We start from the raw sequence: 14,982 nt of genomic DNA, 5'->3' as shown, positions 1-14,982 counted from the left end.
CTCAGAATCCTTGCCTCCAAGGCATTGTAGTTGTTGTTTTTAGTTTTTTTTTAGTTGTATGTAACTAAAAACAACTACAATGACGAAATGTATACTTAGAAATTTCTCACGAGTATTCATCATTTGTTCTACAAAATACTAATTTGTAAACTATAATAAAGACAAACTTAGACATCTATAACACCTTCCGATTTTTGTTTGAAATTTTTTTAAAACTCTGAACAAATTATGCTTTCAATTTAAAGCAAAGTCACAATGTATTGCAACTGTAATTGAACTATCAATACAACTGAAAAATACATTATGGCTATCCAGAGCTCTAGTGGTTTAGTGGTAGGGAGCTGTGTTGCCAAGCCAAAGTTACACCGTTTCAATTCATCATCTGCTCTTGGGGAGAAAGATGGGCAAACCCCTGTGCAATTTACTGCCTCTGAAAGCCCCTTGGTAGGTCAGCTATGAGTCAGGTCTCACATGAGGTTTCATAACAACAACATACTTAATACTCATGGTAAATAATGACTTATCATAGAAATATGTCTTTTCATTTTATATTATGCCCACTCTAATATTCCTCCCTGGAAAGGTGATTTTGGAAGAAACATTTGGACAATGTTCTTTCTCTTGTTTCCTATTTCCATTAATGGTTAAGACAAACAACTCAGTGGCAGAAGCGGAAAACTTAGTTGTTTTATTCCTCCCAGACTTTTTGTGCTAATGAGTTACTGTGTAGGATCATTTTAGTTTTTAATGTAACTCTTTTGCCAATATATTTACCTAGTATTCCATTCAACAACTCCTATACATTTTGTTTCATGACACTTAGTGCAATCCCTACAATGTAACTGCTTTCTTTGGACACCTCCCTGATGTTTCCCATTTCCATTAGTCTTTCTTTTCTATCTTTTCCCATCTTCTTTAACCCTGGTGAAAAGGCTGCCCTTTTTATTTATATGTTAACTGCTTCAAGGGGTAAGAGTCCCACCCTGGTCTTACTGTTCCCTTTATAGGCTGGTCTTGTTTAGCTGAAAGTTGAGCTACAGTGGGAGTTCAGATCTTTGGTTCTTTAGTGTTTGGAGAGTAGTGACTAAGGGTCATAATCTTGGGAATTCCATCAGTCTCTTAAGTAACCAGAGAAAGCCTGGTTACAAATGACACACTCTTGATGGCTAATACTGAGGGGGGCTAGAAACACTGAGGAGACTCAAAGAATACAGCCTTCAGTGTGGATACACAAATTGTTGTTAGGTTCTATCAAGTCAATTACAACTCAGTGATTCTACAAGCAACAGATCTGAACCTTGTCCCTATTCTTGACCATCTTCATGATCTCTGCTGTACTTGAGTCCATTAATAAAGTTACCGTGTCGATTCATTTGGTTGAAAGTCATCTTTTTGTCTGACCCTCCACTTCCCAAGATTGTCATGGCTTGTTCTGGTTATTTGCCATCAAGCTGAGTACAACTCACAGCAACTACATGTACAAAAGATCTGAACTCTGTCCTATCCTGTGCTATCCTCATCATCTCTGACACACTGGAACCCACTGCTGTAGTCACTGTGTCAATCCATCTCATTAAGAGTCTTTCTCTTTTTTTGCTGACCTTCCATTTTCCCAAGTATAATTTCTCTTTCCAAAGAATAGTCAGTCTCCTAGCAAAATGCCCAAAGTATGTGAGATGAAGCTTCGCCTTGCCTCTAAGGAGTACTCTGGTTGTACTTTCTTCAAGATATTATCTGTTTAATCTTCCAGCAGTCTATGGGACTCTTCTCCAACATCACAACTCAAAGCCATCAATGTTTTTGTATTTTTTTTTTATTTAGCTAAGAAATACTGAATTCCACTTTCAATCATATCTCTCTTTCTTTGGTGGTCCCCCCACCCTCCCCGCCCTCTGTCCCTAGGTCATTTCCTTTCTACCTCCTCAATCACTTTTTCATTACCACATTCGTGAATTATGACTCTAAAGTCATACGTAACCTCATACACTAAAAAGATTTCCATGTCTTTACTTAATTCTTTTCCTCTACACTATTTTCAAGCCATCCATCCTAATTAATGGCACTACATTTTCACAGATGGAGAACTGGACTTCTAGAGACTGGTTATAGGAGTCAATTTGGCCTCACTTTGCCCTCATATGAACACCGTTGAGTTTTATAACTAGGTAAGGAAAATTATGATTGTCCCTCAAGATTATGCCAGGTCCTTCCTAACTAAGCAATACTGTTAGCATGGACTGTCAAAGGAACATGTGTCTTAGTGAAAGTGCAACTAGAAGGCACTTTTGAAGCAAGGATGGCAAAGCTTCATCTCACATACTTCAGGCATATTTTAAGGAGGGGTCAGTTCTTGGAGAAAGACATTAGGTTGAGAAAGGTGTAGCTCATCAGCTAAAGAAAGTAAACCTCCAACAAGATGAACTGACATAATGACTACTACAACAGGCTCGAGCATGAGAAAGATCATGACGGAGCTCTGGACAGACCAAAGTTCCGATCTGTTGTACACAGGATCGCTAAGAGTCATAACTGACTTAATGGCACTTAATTACAACATATAAGTAACAGTTCTATGTAAGTCAGAATGCATAATTATATCATAAAATTGGTATTCTAGTCAATTACAAAAAGTAAAATGCCTACCTGATTATCAGAGAGCCACATAGCAGTCAACTGCTGTAACTTTGTAAAGCTAAAGGGCAAGTTCTTCAATCTGTAGTGGAAAAAAAATGTAAAGAAAAGTGAAAGCTAAATAAATAAATAAATAAATTAGAATTACATTTTATAAGGTTTTGTTTTAAAAAGTAATTGTCCCACTGAATCAATTCAGTAGGCAAGAAAATGAATAATCTAATTACTTCTATTTAAAAATCTCTGTCAAAAAAGTTTTACCTGTCATAAAGCAAAATTTTAGAATATTAAGCAATGTATCAACAAACTGCTCTAATTATTTATTTGTATTTGTATATACTAAAAAAAATTTTTAAGAAGCACTGCTTTATATAGTTCTTAGTCTGTGCCTTCATACACAAGAAGACTGTTCTAATAATATGTAAACTAAAATACTATAAATACTTTTAAAAATACTAAAGTATTTTAATCCTGCTATCAAATACCTAATTTATTCTTCTATGCCTGTCTTTCAATCTGCTAGCACTCAGAACTATAGTCTTGGAATATAAAATAGAACCAAAAGATAAAATATTAACTTAAAGAAGGAAAAAAAACCCAAACCAACAACGATTTCTTTTAAATAAAATGGAAGCCAGAATACTGCATCAGTCAGATATCTAAATTTAAATTATGTGTAAGTCATCTTAACTAGGTTATCTTAATATTCTCCACAATGTAATGGGATGGCCATTACATTGAGCTGTTTTTAAAACTATACAAAGATCATGAAAGTAAAATGCAAAATGCTCTAGAAATGCTTTCCCGCTACTCCTCACGATCATGATTACCTTTACAAATAGAAAAAGTACATTCTGTTTAACTTCACAACTGTTCTAATTTAGTAATCCTAGTAATTTCTTTGCACTATACTGTGACTTTGTGACCTATACTATGAGACTAAGTATCTAACCATACCTCATCTCAGGAAATATAAGCCTTAAATAAAAAGCTATTTTGTTCAAAATTAATGAAATGATGACCTAAGAATGGTTACTGTAGAGAGAATAAAATCTGGATAGGTGAAACTAAATAAAAATGAACAGCACAGCTAACATAGCGTAATAATTAACATCTTTCAGATGAAAATATTGTTCAAAATAAAAAAAATATGTGATAAAGAAAAACGAGCATTAAATTCACTATCACTAACTGTGAAACTTTAAATATTCAATAAAACTGATGAACTAAGTATTACAAACCTATTATCACTTAAATTAATGACTTTTAATTTCTGCATGTCACCCATTTCTTCTGGAAGTGTCTCAAGTTTATTAGAATGAAGAAATAGCACGGTTATGTTTTTCCAACTTCCAATCTGAAATAAAAATTTAAGAATCAAGTATTTGTACACTGATGTTTACAGTGTTATTATTCACAATAACCAAATGATAGAAATAATCCAGGAAGATTACTGGATAAAACAAATGGTAATACAATATTACAGTGTTGAAAGAGAAAGCAAATTCTAACATGCACAAAATATGATACAAATGCACTTTGAAAACATGATATTGTGTCAAATAAGTCCAAACTCAAAAAGGAAAAATACTGTATAACTCAACTTACATGAAATGGCTAAAATACCAAGAACATAGAGACAAAATTTAATAAATTATTACCACAGACTAAAATACTGTATTCTAAAAAAACCCAAAACTTAAGATAGCTGTAACAAAGTTAACTAGAAAAAGATGAAAAGTTACAAAACTAAAAGAAATTTAAAATACAGTACCTCTGGTGGTAGCTGTTGTAAATAATTATGATCTGCAGCAAAAGTTCTCATATTATTAAGCTGCCCAATAGATGAAGGCAAAGCTTCAACTTCATTGAAACTACAATCCAGTTCTTCTACTGATGTTAACCTTTAAGTAAAAACATAAAATGTGCACTTTTAAAAGGTTTTTATATATAAATCTAAATTTAATAGCATATGAACATAAAAACACGATTTTAATAAACCTAGCTTCTCCAAACAGAGTTCTGATGGCCTAGTGGTAAGAAGATGTCCTGCACCCAAAAAGCCCAAGGTTCAAATCCACCAGATGCTCTGCAGCAAGAAGATGGGTAATCTCCTTCTGTGTAATTTACTGCCTCTGAAAATCGACTGGAGGGTCAATTACGGTATATTATTGTATACTGACTTGCTGGTACAACAAGGAAATTTCCCTACTTAAAATTTATAAATAATAAACTTTATAAGTAACAGATCTGCTTATATAAATATGTTCATGAATATAACAGTAACTTATTTAAACATTTATTAAATCTCCCCTGGATGTTTTTATGTAATTATTTAAATGAACTGCATACATACACACACATATACAACATGCTGAACTGAAAGAAAATCTTCTAGCTTTTCAATTTCTAAAAATCTTACCCTCCTATAGAATCTGGGAGGTACATTAATTGGTTTTCATCTATTTTAAGAGTTGTTACATTCTTCAATGAACCTATTGAGACAAGAAATAGGATAAAAAAATTTAAGAACTGGAAGCACAATAAACTAAGACAATATTAGCACCTATTACATTTGACATGGACCAGAAAGAATTTACCTGACCAACATTATCTAAGAAAGACCAATTCAACCCTATCAACTCTTTATTCCTTATTGTTTATCTCAATTATTTCATCTTAGCACATTCCACATTTGTCTAGTAACCTTTATGAGAATATGGGGTTTTCCTTACTGCAACCCCAACTCCTTCAAACAATACAATGGCACAGAAATGGAATAGATGCCACAAACGTGTTGAATTAATGGATTCAAGAAAGGGGTTTGGGGCCTTTCATCAAAATAATTAAATTCCCTTGACAGAAGCAACCATACAAATACTCAATAACCATTACAAGAGTTCTCATAGGAACTGGTTGATTTAGTCTGTTTTCTTGTCTGTGAACTGCAATCAAATGATTTAATAAGGGGTATGATCAAGAACTAAGGTCTGTATAAACTAACTTCTTAAACACAACATAAATTTTATTACAGTTATTAAACAATGATATTTACTTATACTAAAGAAAAATGAAGTCAACAAAACAGTAAGGCAAATTGTACAAATTCTCTGGTGGTCTAGTGACAAGAAGCTGTGCTGCAATACTGAAGGATTTGAAACCACGAGCTACTACAAAGGAGAAGGATGAGAAATCTCCTGTGCATTTAACGCCTCTGAAAACCCAACGAAGGGTCAAATCCGACTCTACAGTACACAAAAACAAAAAATAGTTAACTAAGTTGCTATTTTGTTAAGTGCCAGAGAGTCAAGTATGACTCAGAAATCCTATGAACAATAGATCTGAATCTTGTTCTATCCTGTGCCATCCTCACAATCTCTGACATACTTGAGTTTACTGCTGCAGCCACAGTGCCAATCCATCTGCTTGAGGGTCCTCCTCTTTCACTGTCCCTCCACTATCCATCCAAAGCATTATGCCCCTCTTCGAATAGCAAATTATAATTCATAATTAAATGGACATATGAAAAAGATGACTTAAGAAATGTGTTATCTGTCATTAGTAATATAATCAGTTAGTGGCTTAGCAGTATCGAAAAACTCTCAGAACAAAAATATTTTTATAATATATGGAAGCTTAGAATGAAGAAGGAATAGACAAACACTTCATTTCTCAGATGTTACTTTTGTAAAAGCTAATTATAAGAAATTGAAAGCAATACAAACCAATGCTTTCAGGCAGCTGTTGAAGTGAGTTGCTTGATAACAGGAGGTCCTGAAGATTTTCACATGCTGAAATTCCTTCTTCAACCATTTCAATATTATTTTTAGAAACATCCAAGTATGTGAGCTGTTTCAAACTACCAATAAACTATAAATGAGAAAGAAAAAGCTAATGATTCCATCAAGTAATTCTAAAAGGTTTACGAGATAAGTCTAATGCCAAATTATAATTCATAATTAAATGGAAATATGAGAAAGAGGATGTGCAAATTGTTTATTCCCTGAGTACAATATTCGGTCATTAAAAATAAAGAGTTCCTCTTAATTTTAACCCAGCAGAATGATAAAAGACACATTTTTCTTTGAGAACTTATCTACACAACATCTGTGAGATAAAAAGCAAATGTGGGGAATGAAATTACTTCTTTAGATCCACACGTGTGATTTTTCAGTTGAGCAGACAGAAAATATGTAGGGGAAAATTATAATAATCCTTGGACAAGATAGATTAAATTACACTATCAACTGATAAGACTGACAAGGACACATAACACAGTATCAAAATTAGACAAAGTTTATTTTGAAATTTTTCTGGTTTTAATCAAGAATTTGTACATAGTTAAGAAATAATTTATTTTTTAAGTATTTAAAGAGTATTATTAATACTCTTCCAATTCTGCCACGTCTGTTTCATCATCCCAAGGTCTCACGTCTAACAAAATTGAAGACTTGGCACCAAGTGCAGGTTTCTTGGCCGTCTTTGATTCATACTGTGCAAGACATTCTTCTCTTAGCTACTTTGCTTCCTCACTTTCCTCCTCCTCCTCAAATCCAAAGTCATCAATGTCATCGTCATCTTTACTGTCTGTAGCTCCACTTCCTGTGGTGTCTTCCATATTAGCAGGGCCATACTTGTCCATAGCTTTCTTCCCTCCTGGCAGGCTGGCCTTTCCTTCTCATAAGACTTGATGTGATTTATACCAACATAGAGCATGATATAGTTTGGCAGGTGGGGGGCTCGAAATGGTTTCAAACACCACCACATCTGCTTGTGATGGTATGTACCTCTCAGTGTAACTCTTGTCGCCAGGTAATCACTGAGGATGTGGAAGCCAGCAGCAGGCTTGAAGTCTCCAAAGCCCATGATATCAGCTGTCTGGAGCCAGGTGGCAGCAGAGGACCGAATATGGGCTTCTGAATAACAATAGTAGCAGTCGAGTATTTTGGTTTTCTTTTTACATATATTTTATATTGGTTTGCATACAAAATTAACATACGTTGTGTTTCATTCATACATTGTTGCAAAGCAGGACCAATCCATTTGTGTGTGTGTATATATATGTGTGTGTTTATTTATGTATGTATATATGAATATATTGTTTCCCACATTCCTCGTGTTTCTTATGATCATTATCATACACTGCATTTTATAAACCAATCACCATTGATCAATGCTCACTATCGCCCCATTTTTGAGGTCCCCACTGGATCTTTCCTAATTCTTTCACACCCTCCCTCTACCCAGCAAACTGTGTGACCCAGTGATTCCTCCCCCTCTTCCCTCAATAGACTTTCATACATATCTTATTATTAGTTCTTGTTGTTATGTGCCATCAAGTCCCAATCCTGTATACAACAGCCCTAAACCCTGCTCTACCCCATGCCAATTTTACTGTCTCTAACACACCTACCTCCATTACCCCAATCACTGAATCAATCCATCTCATTGAGGGTCTTCCTCTCTTGTGTTGTCCCTCCATCATTCCAACCATAAAGTCCCTCTACAAGGACTGGTCCCACCTTGCAATATGTCCAAATTATGACAAATGAAGCTTCAGAATCCCTGACTCCAAGGAGCAGCCTGGTCTCACCCTCTCTAGGATGAATCTATTTGTTCTCCTAGCAGTCCACAGTATATCCAATACTATTCTCCAGCACCACAGATCAAAGGCATCAATTCTTCTACCAAACCTAGTCATTGTCCAGCTTTCTGATGCATAGCCAGTAACTGCAAAGACTATGGCCTGGATCAGCATACCTTGGTCTCCAGACTGACATCATTGCTCTTCAGTACTTTGGAGAGGCCTCTGACAGCAGACTTTCAATTAGTCTCTTTATTTCTTGGCTGCTGGTGCCAAGAGTTGTGATTGTGGAGACAAGCACACTAAATTAGTATTTGTCCTTATGAGACTGAGTACACTGAGCACAAAGCTCTTTAGTCTCTCCCATGTAAAATAGTATTTTTTGAAATAATTCCTCTTGAGTGCTGCATAGTATTCTATAGTGAAAATGTACCACAGGGGCACATCTTTGTATTTAAAAGTCAGTTGGGCCCTGACTAAGTCTCCAGCTTTGAGGCTCATGTGTCAAGCTGTTGAATTCTGGAAGGTGCCTTGTATTGTTTTGGTTGACAGTCGAGTGTGGACTAATTGGATATGCTGAATTTCACTAACAATTAGCTATAAGCTGGAAGCCTCTTATTTAAGAGTCATTCTGGACCTGGTATTAATTGTGTTTGTAGTGAACATCCTTCTAAGTGATACAGCACAGGTCTATCAATTTGTGGTACTGAGGTAACCTGGGTTTGCCTTGATGCTTGAACACTGTGCCATTGGTGTGTCAAATGCCATAATGGTTACCCACGGTGAACAAGTGTTTGGTGGAGCTCCCAGATTAAGAGAGGCTTGGAAGTAGGAGTGTCATCTACTTCCTAAACAACATGCCTCTGGAAGCTCTATGAACTCAGAGAAACAATGATAGTTATAGAACAGGGTTCAGGTCTTTTGTTCATAGGGTTGCTATGAGTCATGCTCGACTGGCCAGCACTTAACAATAATTAAATAAAAATTCCTTTATTGCTACTTAAAAATCACTTAGATGTATAAATTTTAAAAATTGCATAGGAAAGAGGACCATAAGTTTAACATCTGTTATACATACCCCTGGAATAAAAGTCAGTCTATTACCATCCATCCAAAATTCTTTTAATCCACTTAGTTGTTCAAGTACTTCAGGCTGTTTCAGAAAGGGAGTACAGAAAACATAATTTATTTTAACACACATTAATTTAAAAAGAGAAATCTACTAGAATTCAGATAACTTTTTAATTTCAAAAGTTTAAATAAAAAATCATTGTAGCCACTGAAGTAAAGAACAATTGTCAAAAATTATTTTGAAAGACAGTCCAAGAATATCATCTCTCTCATGAAACATGAATAATAGAGGTCAAGGGATTGTAAATATATATTGCTGTAAGTTTTATTGTACTTTGCTATAGCATTTACAAAAGAAATCCAAACTATTATTTAATCCTTGTGAAAACCTATGAAGTACATAACGCACACTTTCCCAGTTATTCTGTTTAGTAAAAGTTAAATGAACTGCCTAAATTTCCACAGCTTAAAAAAAAAAAAAGAAAAGCAGAACCAGGACTTGAGCCTTTCAATTGCATTTTAATTATTACAAGAAATGTCCTAAAATGGTTGTCATCAAATTTATTGTTTCATGGTGACCCTACACATATAAAAGTTACTGTGCTTTATAGAGTTTTCAATGGTTGATTTTTCATAAGTAGATAATCCCCACTTTTTTTCCAAGGTATCTCTGGTGACCTTAAATGTCTGAGTTAATAGTTACTAATAATAACTTACTTAACTGTCCCCATTACCCAGAAACTGGAGGGAACTCTAAGATGGTCATTATGAACAATAAATTTTTCAAAACGCTTTCATATTTTCTATTACATAAGATAAAGTATTTCAAAATTAACAAAGGGGGGTGGGAAACTCAAAGCTTATAGTAGAATGAAAAGAAATTTAAAAACTTCATTGATTATAAATTTTAAAATGTGGTGTTTAGAGAAGCAATGTCATCTTACAGTTTGATGTTCTCTGCTGATATTTTAAAAAGAAGAATAGAAATTTTTTTTAAAAAAGGAAGGCAAAGAAGAGACAAGCTATATCCAATAATGAAGAAAAGTAAGTCAAGGAGTAATTACATTGTAAACACACTCTGATATTTCAAATTCTTAGTAAAACTTTCTAAAAAAATGTGGGGAAATGTTTAAACCACGGTATTCATAAACTAAAAAATAGAGTGTTGGGGTATACCAATATTCTGCCATAAACAAAAATCAAATTCACTGTAATCGAACTGATGATGCCGACTCATGACTATACGACGTGTTACAGAAGAGAACCAATTAACCCCTGGAATTTTCCTGACTTTAATCAATGAAAACTAGGCAAGGTTCTGACTGTGGAACAAACCATCAAACTACTCACATGCCAAGACCAAAGTAAAGCTAAAGAAGATAAAATCATATCCACAGGAATAAAAATCTGATCTTGAGTCTATCCCCCCTGAACTTTAAAAAAAAACAACTCAAGAATAAGTTTGAGGCCTTGAACAATAATGAATGAAGACCAGATGAGCTGTGGGAAGATTTCAAGAATATCATCCATGAAGAATGTGAAAGGTCTTTACAAAGAAGGAGGAAGAAGAAAAGACCAAAATGGATGTCAGAAGAGAATCTGAATATTGCACAACAACACTGAGAAACCAAAGCAAAGGGAAGAAATTAAGGAGCTGAATAAAAGACTTGGAGTCTTGCAGCTTGGGAAGACAAGGCAAAGTATTATAATGAAATATGCAAGGAGCTGGAGTCAGAAAATCAAAATACTCGCTCAGTATTTCTTAAGCTAAAGGAACTAAAGAACAAATTCAAGCCGTGAGTTGCAGTACTTAAGGATGGTACGGGTAGAACACTGCGTGATTCAAGAAGCATTAAAAGAAGATGGAAAGAGTACACAAAATCACTGTACCAAAAAGAATTGGCTGACACAGAAGAATTTCAAGAAACAACGTATGACCAAGAGGCAATCGTCACGAAGGAGGAAGTTCAGGCTGCTTTGAAGGACTTGGCAAAAAATAAAGCCTCAGGAATTGATGGAATACCAATCAAAATATTTCAACAAACAGATGCTACCATGAATGTGCTCACTAGGCTGTGCCAAGAAATTTGGAGGACAACTACCAGGCTAACTGACTAAAATAAATCTATTTTCATTTCCATTCCAAAAAAAAAAAAAAGGAGGCACAAAAGAGTGTGGGAATTATCAAACAATACTACTACTATCACATGTTAGTAAAATCCTGCTGAAGAGTATCCAGAAATGACTGGAACAGAGAACTACAAGAAATATCAGCTGGGATCAGAGATATTATCACCATAGTCAGATGGATCTTTTAAAGAAGCAGATACCCAGACCTTTCTGCTCTAGTGCTTCTGGATGGATGTGAGCTCTTAACCATTAGATTAGCCATTGCTGTTGTTATGTGCTGTCCAGTCACCTGTGACTCATAACGACCCTAAGTATAATGGCTCTAAAGTCTGCCCTGTCCTGAATCACTCTCACTAACTCCACCACACTAAACGCCACTGCTCCAGTAACTGTATCAATCCATCTAATCTGGGGTCTTTCTCTCCTGCACTACTTCCTCTATCCTTCCAAGGACCAGCCCTTCCTGGCCACATGCCCCAAGTATTTGAGGTGGAGTTTCAAAATCCTAGCTTCCAAGGAGAAACTTTGTTTCACCCTCTTCAAAACAGACCTATTTATTTTCTTGATTGGCTATGTTATGTTCAAACACTCTTCTTCAGCACCACAACTAAAGACATTAATTCTTCTCTGTCATCCTTAGTCTCTGTCTAGCTCTGATGCAGAGCAAGTAACTACCAAGACTATGGTCCGGATCAGGTGCACCTTAAGTTTCTAGACTGTCACAGTTGCTTGTTAGTACTCTGGAGAGGTCCTTGACAGCATATTTTTCCCAGTGCAAATTGTCTTTTTTATTTCCTGACTGCTGGTGCTCAGAATGTTAACTGTGGAGCTGATCACGTTTTAATTGTTAACAACCTCAATCTCTTCTCCATCTATTATGGTGCTATTAATTAACCCAGTAATGAGAGTTTTTGTCTTCTTGATGTTGAGCTTCAATCCATACTAAAGATTATTCCTTGACATTCTGCAGCAATAATAAACTGCTATGCTACCCAGGGACCTTGTATTCTGCTAGGACTTTGGAATTCATGTAAAATGTCAAGAGTCTTTGGCCCTTGAAGGATCAAGATTTAAATGTTTTCTTTGAATATCCCAGTCACAAAAGGACAAATATTACATGATGCCACTGTTGGGGAGAGACTGAGTAAGATGGGTTCAATAATGTATACTGCACTGAAACAGAGGAGGGAGAAAACTGTTTAAAAGAGATATATAACTAGGTATTTCTGTCATCACAGGAGACTAGAGCGAGGGCTACATGGTAGAGGGGACCTGGAGGAGGGTTTGTAAAACAATGAAAGAATCTTTTCTTTTACTTTTCCATAATTTTTGGACTCATGTACTTATAACTTGTTAGTCAAATTTGTGTCTTCTAGGTTGCAACACCCCCATGATACATCTTCAAGGATATGAACATGTACGGCCAAGCACAATCAATAAGAGTGCATCTGAATTCCAAAATCAATCTCCATAATAGTCTATGTGTTTCCTACTGCCAAAGGGGCCCTTTAGAGTAGTGAGAGAAGATCTTCACCCTGAAACCCACAGCGTCCCTTTTCAGCAGGAAGTAGCTAAGAGAATACGCCATCCCCTTTTCCTTATGACTCAGGGTGAAGTCTCTCTCAGGGAGGAGTGACAGGGAATGGCAAAGGACACACTGACAAAGAAGATTAATCAGAACTGGCTTTGACAAGCTCTGTGGCATTTGGACAAGAACAAACTGGGAGGAGGGTAGAGAGAATAGTGCAACAAGGAATGAATGGAAACCCAAAATCTCTGTAAATGTTTATGAAAATTAATAAAATAAAGAAAAAAAAATAAATGTTTTCTTTGGTGTTATCTGGGCAACTTGTGATACAATGACCATATAACGGCAGAGTATCAGAACATAATCACCCTAGTAACAGCAGTAATAAAAAAAAGCATGTTAATCAGACTTACCACTAACATACAAATAGAGGTTAAATATAGAAGTAATTTGGATTAGAAGTATCTTTTTTTTGGTGTACCTACAGTAATTCTAGTAAAATTAAAAATGTGTATTGTTCAAAGACCAAAGCATTTAAAAAGGGATTCAAAAAGTTTATCTGGCTCACAAAATTAAAAAAAATTTTATAATCATTAATATAAAACTGAAACTCATTGAAGATGAGTTGGAACCAGTGTGTAACTGACCAACCAAAGGGCTTCCTGAGGCTGTTAATCACAAGACATTATGCATGTTTTTTCCTGTAGGGCTACAAGAAGATTTATACAGTCAGAGGTGCTACTATTGGGTTAAGAGCACAATGGCCTATGGATCACAGCACCTGAGTTCCCTAATTTGGACATAAATTAATGCATATAAAACAAGTACTAAGAAAGTATACAGTTAAGGACTAAGACACCAGTTTAAAGACTAACGTGTGTCTGGTTCAGGCCATGGTCTTCTCAATCACTTGCTGTGAATTACAGAAGAAGAATGGATGTCTTTATGAGTTGTGGTAGTAGTGAAGAGTACAAAATATCCCACAGACTGACAAAAAGAAAAAGAATAGAAATGTCTTGGAACAAACTAGGGAGGAGGGTAGAAAAAACAGTGCAACAATGAATGAATGAAAACCCAAAATCTCTGTAAATGTTCATTAAAATTAATAAAACTTAATAATTTTTTAAAAAGTGTCTTGGAGAAAGTTCTTAAGAGCCAGAGTGCTCCTTATAAGCAAGCATGAGGTCTCCAGGTACTCCATAGCTTTCCCCCGCCCCAGTCTGCGACCCGGCTGCCAGCTCTGAACTACGGGAATGGCAAAGTTGGGTGCTGCGCAGACGCAGTGGACAGAGGAAGTGGATTCGAACTGGGACCCACCCCTGTACCTTCGACCCACGTCTCTAGGTACTGCATCACTTCCCCCACCCCAGTCCGCGGCCCCACCGCCAGCTCTGAACTTTGGGGCCCTTGGGCCTTTGGCCCTAGGACAGGACTTAGAGAAAACAAAAACAAAAAACAACAAAACAAAAAAACCACACAAAAGAACAAAAATACATAGATCAAATTTATAGCATTTTTCATCCTCACTTGAAAAAGTTTCCAATATTGAAGATTTTGTTTCTTTTGACTACAAACTGCTGTTTGGCTCTACCACATTGGTTCCACCAACTTAAGGAAAAGGGAGGTAGGTACTGGACATCTCGATAGAGAAGTAGTGACATCAAACCAAGAACCAACTATCACCTTAGTTTTAAAAAACTCTTCCACTTCAATGTCTCGAAAGAAGCAGGGTATAGAGCTGGAGCTAAGAGAAGCAATACCCTCCACAACAGCTAATCACAAGATTAAATATTTGGGAATAAATATAACTAGAAGCATAGAAGATCTATTCAAAGAAAACTACAAAACATTATTACATAAACAAAAAGAGACCTGGAGAAGTGGAAGAATATCCCCTGCTCATGGATAGGAAGGGTCAGTGTTGTGAAAATAGCAATACTACCAAAGGCAATGATCATCATCAGACTCATTTTGAGTCTGATGACCATATGATACATTACTCCGGAGATGAAAAGACAAGGAAAAATGGGGTTGCCTT

The 14,982-nt window shown here is 35.8% G+C and overlaps 1 protein-coding gene across 1 annotated transcript in view; it reads right to left on the bottom strand.

Moving 5' to 3' along the window:
• Nucleotides 1-14,982, bottom strand: part of LOC102859928 (protein LAP2-like) — a 147,129-nt gene that overhangs the window by 72,078 nt on the left and 60,069 nt on the right. The window contains exons 8-13 of the mRNA XM_006899383.1: nt 9,294-9,368; nt 6,357-6,501; nt 5,054-5,126; nt 4,406-4,535; nt 3,873-3,988; nt 2,644-2,713 (exon numbers count right to left, since the gene is read on the bottom strand). Coding sequence (XP_006899445.1) covers nt 2,644-2,713; nt 3,873-3,988; nt 4,406-4,535; nt 5,054-5,126; nt 6,357-6,501; nt 9,294-9,368 — 609 coding nt within the window. The remainder of the gene's footprint in view (nt 1-2,643; nt 2,714-3,872; nt 3,989-4,405; nt 4,536-5,053; nt 5,127-6,356; nt 6,502-9,293; nt 9,369-14,982) is intronic.

Source organism: Elephantulus edwardii, unplaced genomic scaffold (assembly GCF_000299155.1).
Source record: "Elephantulus edwardii isolate Elephantulus edwardi_28Jun2011 unplaced genomic scaffold, EleEdw1.0 scaffold00254, whole genome shotgun sequence".
Taxonomy (NCBI): Eukaryota; Metazoa; Chordata; class Mammalia; order Macroscelidea; family Macroscelididae; genus Elephantulus; species Elephantulus edwardii.
This window is presented reverse-complemented; position numbering and strand designations above follow the sequence as displayed.